Here is a 4,965-nt window from a genome sequence, read left to right on the forward strand (position 1 = left end):
TGAATATTCTATAAATTATATCAAAATTTTATTATTTACTCTTAGGTCCTTAGCCATAAATATTAATATAATATTATTTAATTAAAAAAAATTATTTAAATAATCCTCATATTTACAAACAAACATTTACTATTTTTTTTTTTAAATGGGGGATGTTACACTCTACCCTCCTTAAAAGAAAATTTAGTCCTCTAAATTTGTCATACCTCTTTCGGCGAAAAGATGAGGATAAGCTTTCTTCATTTCTTCCTCTAGCTCCCAGGTCGTTTCATTTGTAGAATGATGCTTCCAAATTACTTTAACCAGAGTAATGATTCTATTTCTTAATATCTTCTCTTTTTTATCAATAATCTGAATGGGCTCTTCCTTGTAAAATAAGTCTTTCTCAATCACAATCGGCTCATACTCAATGACATGAGAGGGATAAAGTATATACTTTCTGAGCATTGACACATGAAATATATCATGAATATGACACATCGATGGTGGTAAGGCAATCTTGTAAGCGACAGAGCCAATTCTTTCAAAGATCTCAAAAGGTCCAATGAACCTTGGGTTTAACTTTCCTTTCTTTCCAAATCTTGCAATGCCTTTGGAAGGGGAGACCTTTAGGAATACAAAATCCCCTACTTGGAACTCGATATCTCGTCTTCTGTTATCAGCATAGCTCTTTTGTCGACTCTGAGCAGCCTTTAGCCTTTTTATGATAACCTGAATCTTTTCAGTAGTCTCTTGTACTTTATCTGGTGCTAACAACTTTCTATCACTAACTTCCTCCCAACATATAGGCGTTCTGCATTTTCACCCATACAATGCTACATAAGGAGCCATCTGAATGCTCGAATGGTAACTATTATTGTAAGTGAACTCAATAAGAGAAATATCTTTGTCCCATTCACCTCTCCAATCCATAACATAGGCTCTAAGCAAATCCTCAAGTACTTGAATTGTTCTTTCAGATTGATCATCCGTCTAAGGGTGATAGGCAATGCTAAACTTTACTTTGGTGCCCATAGAATCTTGTAATCTCCTCCAAAATCTAGAAAGAAATCTGAAGTCTCTATCCGAGATAATCTCCTTTGGGACACCATAAAGTCTTACTATTTCATCAACATACAAATCTGCAAGCTTATCAAGAGAATAAGTCATATTGATTGGTAAGAAATGTGCAGATTTGGTTAACCTATCAACAATGACCCAAATAGCATCGTGCTTTCTAGAGGTTCTGGGTAGTCCTGAAACAAAGTCCATAGTAATGCATTCCCATTTCCATTCAGGAATATCTAAGGGTTGTAACAAACCTCCAGGTCTCTGGTGTTTTGCTTTGATTTGTTGACAAGTCAAACACCTTGAAACATATATTGCAATCTCCTTCTTCATGCCTTTCCACCAATAATGACTTTGGAGATCTCTGTACATTTTTGTGCTACCAGGATGCATAGTATACTTTGAATTGTGACCTTCGTTCAAGATTTGGTTCTTGATATCTGAGTCATTTGGAACACATATTCTATCCCCAAATCTCAATAGGCCATCATCTGAAATTTGAAAATTCAACTTCAATCCCTTTTCAACTTCATTCCTTAAGTATATTAAATGTGGATCTCATAGTTGTCCTTCTTTAATTTGTTGAATGAGATCAGTTTGCACCTGGATAGAGGCCATCAACATTATTGAGTCTTGCCCTTTCCTTATTACATTCAAATCATAATTTCTTTCTAATAGCTTCCATTGCTTCACAACCAGACTAGCCATAAAATTTATAGATTTTCTACTAAGTGCATCAGCTACAACATTTGCTTTACTTGGGTGATAACGGATGGTACAATCATAATCCTTTAGAAGTTCTATCCATCTTCGCTATCTCATATTTAACTCCTTTTGTGTAAAAATGTACTTTAAACTCTTGTGATCAGTAAAGATATCAAATGTCCGCCCATACAAGTAATGTCTCCAAATCTTTAGAGCAAAAATGATTGCTGCCAATTCCAAATCATGAGTCGGATAATTCAATTCATAATTCTTTAGCTGCCTTGAAGCATAAGCAATTACTTTCCCTTCTTGTATCAAAACACATCCAAGGCCCTTTCTTGAAGCATCAGTATAAACTACAAATCCTTCATTACCACTCGGAATAGTGAGAATAGGGGCACTAGTTAATCTTCTTTTTAATTCTTGGAAACTTTGCTCACAATCACCACTCCATTCAAATTTCACATTCTTTTGAGTCAGTTTGGTAAGGGGGTGAGCAATTTGAGAAAATCCCTCCATAAATCTCCTGTAATAACCTGCCATGCCCAAGAAACTTCTAATTTCTGTTACATTTGTTGGCACTTCCCAGTTAACTACTGCTTCCACCTTCTTTGGATCAACAGATATGCCCCTTCCTGAAATCACATGGCCTAAGAAAGCAATTTCCTTCAACCAAAATTCACATTTGCTGAACTTTGCATACAGCTTCTTTTCTCTTAGTATAGATAATACATCTCTCAAGTGTTTATCATGCTCTTGATTACTCTTTGAATATACTATTATGTCATCAATGAATACAATTACACAATCATCTAAGAGTGGTTGAAATATTCTATTCATCAGTTCCATAAAAGCTGTAGGAGCATTAGTCAAGCCAAAAGGCATTACTAAAAATTCGGAGTGACCATATCGAGTCCTAAAGGCTGTTTTTGGAATATCCTCCTTCTTGACCTTCAACTGATAGTAACCTGATCTTAGATCAATCTTAGAGAATACTTGTGCACCCTGCAATTGATCAAACAAGTCATCAATCCTGGGTAGGGGATACTTATTTTTTATGGTCACTTGATTCAACTGTCTATAATCAATACAAAGCCTCAACGTCCCATCATTCTTCTTAACTAATAGCACTGGAGCACCCCACGGTGAGACACTGGGTCGAATGAAACCCTTATCTAACAACTCTTGTATTTGCTTCTTCAATTCCTCGAGCTCGAGTGGTGCCATTTTGTAGGGAGGATTAGATATTGGGGCTATCCCAGGGACCAAATCAATAGCAAATTCTCCCTCTCTATCTGGAGGTAAACCAGGCAATTCATCTGGAAATACATCAGGGAACTCTTGACCACTGTAATTTCATTTAGGTGAGTTTCTTGATTTGAATGCTCCTTTACACACACAATATAACAAAAACAACCCTTCTGCATAAGAAGATAAGCTTGAAGTGTTGATATCAAGCAAGGAGGCAAATCATGCCTAATACCCTCAAAGTAAAATATAGGCTGATCTGGTATGCAGAAAGTAATTATTTTTATATAGCAATCAATACTAGCATGATAGGAAGATAGCCAATCCATGCCAAGTATAATATCAAAACCTTGGATTTCTAGGAGTATCAAATTGGCAAGGAGTTCATGTTCTCCAATAGAAATCAAACAAGATGGATAAACCAGATTTGTAGTCAAGGAATCCCCAACAACAGTAGTTACGTGTAGCAAATAATCCAGTGGTTTAGGTTGAATGCCCAAGTGACAAGCAAAATATTGTGAAACAAAAGACAAGTTGGAGCTAGGATCAAACAAAACTTTTGCATTTCTATTAGAAATATGTAGAATACCTTCAACCACTAATTTAGAGGCTCTGGAATCTTGTTCTGTGATAGCATATACTCTAGCATGGGTTGTCGGCTTAGGGAGTAGTGGCTCTTTCTTCTTGTTTAGTGGGCAGTCTCTGACTTTATGATCTAACTTTCCACCGGCAAAACAGGCTACAGTCACCCGAAAACACTCACTTGTTTCATGATTACGTCCACATTTTGTACACGATAGAGTTCTTTGCGATGGAGTTCCTTTCTCAAATCTAGGTACCTTTACCTTCTCGTTACTTCTTTCTGCTTCATTTCCTCTCTTGCTTTTACCAACAAACTTATCCTTGCTATTCTTGTCCTTGATTTCTTGGATCTCCTCCAAGTCTTTTTCAAGTATGAAAGCTCTTTCTACTACATCAGTGTATACATGGAGTTTTAAAACTAATATCCGGCTTCTTATTACTGGCCTTAATCTTCTTTCAAATCTTCTTGCTTTCCTATATTCATCATCAATCATATGTGTGGCAAATCTAGAGAGCTCGGTGAATTTAGACTCATATTTGGCTACTATCAAATTTCCCTGGATGAGATTCAGGAACTCCAATTCTTTCTGTTCTCTGATACAATCTGGAAAATATTTATCATTGAACTTTTCTGTAAATACCTTCCAAGTGATTGGCTCCTGTCGAGCTTCAGAAATCCTCTTCATGGTTCGTCACCAGTGCTCAGCCTCTCCTTCTAGCATGAAGGAAGCAAGAGAAACCTTCTTATCATCTGGGCAATTTAAAACATCAAATATTTTCTCCATCTGCATCATCTATTGTTCTGCTACCATTGGATCAGGCTCACCACTAAAACTGGGAGGACTAAGCTTCTTAAACTGTTCAATTCCCAACCCAGTCTGGTTTAAATTCCTAGCTTCATCATTTCTTCCTTGTCGGACTTGTTGTAGCATTACTTGTGTCATCGCCTCTAGAGTTTTCATAATTCCACTCAATTGATCAGAAGTAGATGCAACAGGAGAACCAGATGACCTCGTCCTCCTTGCTTCCTAAAAATAACAAAAGAAAACTTTTGATCAGTCTCTAAATAGAAATCACTAAACCTCAAAATTTATTACATGTCTAGCATATCAAAATTCGTAGAAATCTTCAAATCATGCTTTGATACCAACTCTATCACGCCCCCCCCCCGAATTATGATACCGGGGAGGGTAAAAATGCAGAATGGATTTCGAAAGAATACCAATAGAACAGTTGTACAGATAGAAAATATCACAGAAGGCAATGAACGAACTCTTGAAGAAACTTCGGTAAAACGAAATATAGCTCACCACCAAGTTTAAAATCGCAATGGGATACAGAAAATTCACCACCCAACAGAAATTAAACGAGGATACAGAACTA

The 4,965-nt window shown here is 36.6% G+C and overlaps 1 protein-coding gene across 1 annotated transcript; it reads right to left on the minus strand.

Moving 5' to 3' along the window:
• Nucleotides 1-222: 222 nt before the first annotated feature.
• Nucleotides 223-4,526, minus strand: LOC135652980 (uncharacterized; the record flags this gene model as incomplete). The annotated part of the gene is made up of 2 exons (XM_065174383.1): nt 4,392-4,526; nt 223-681 (listed from the first exon to the last, which is right to left on the minus strand). Coding segments are annotated over exons 1-2 (594 nt in total), but the record flags the coding sequence as incomplete, so codon positions are not given.
• Nucleotides 4,527-4,965: the final 439 nt, after the last annotated feature.

Source organism: Musa acuminata, chromosome BXJ3-11 (assembly GCF_036884655.1).
Source record: "Musa acuminata AAA Group cultivar baxijiao chromosome BXJ3-11, Cavendish_Baxijiao_AAA, whole genome shotgun sequence".
Lineage (NCBI taxonomy): Eukaryota > Viridiplantae > Streptophyta > Magnoliopsida > Zingiberales > Musaceae > Musa > Musa acuminata.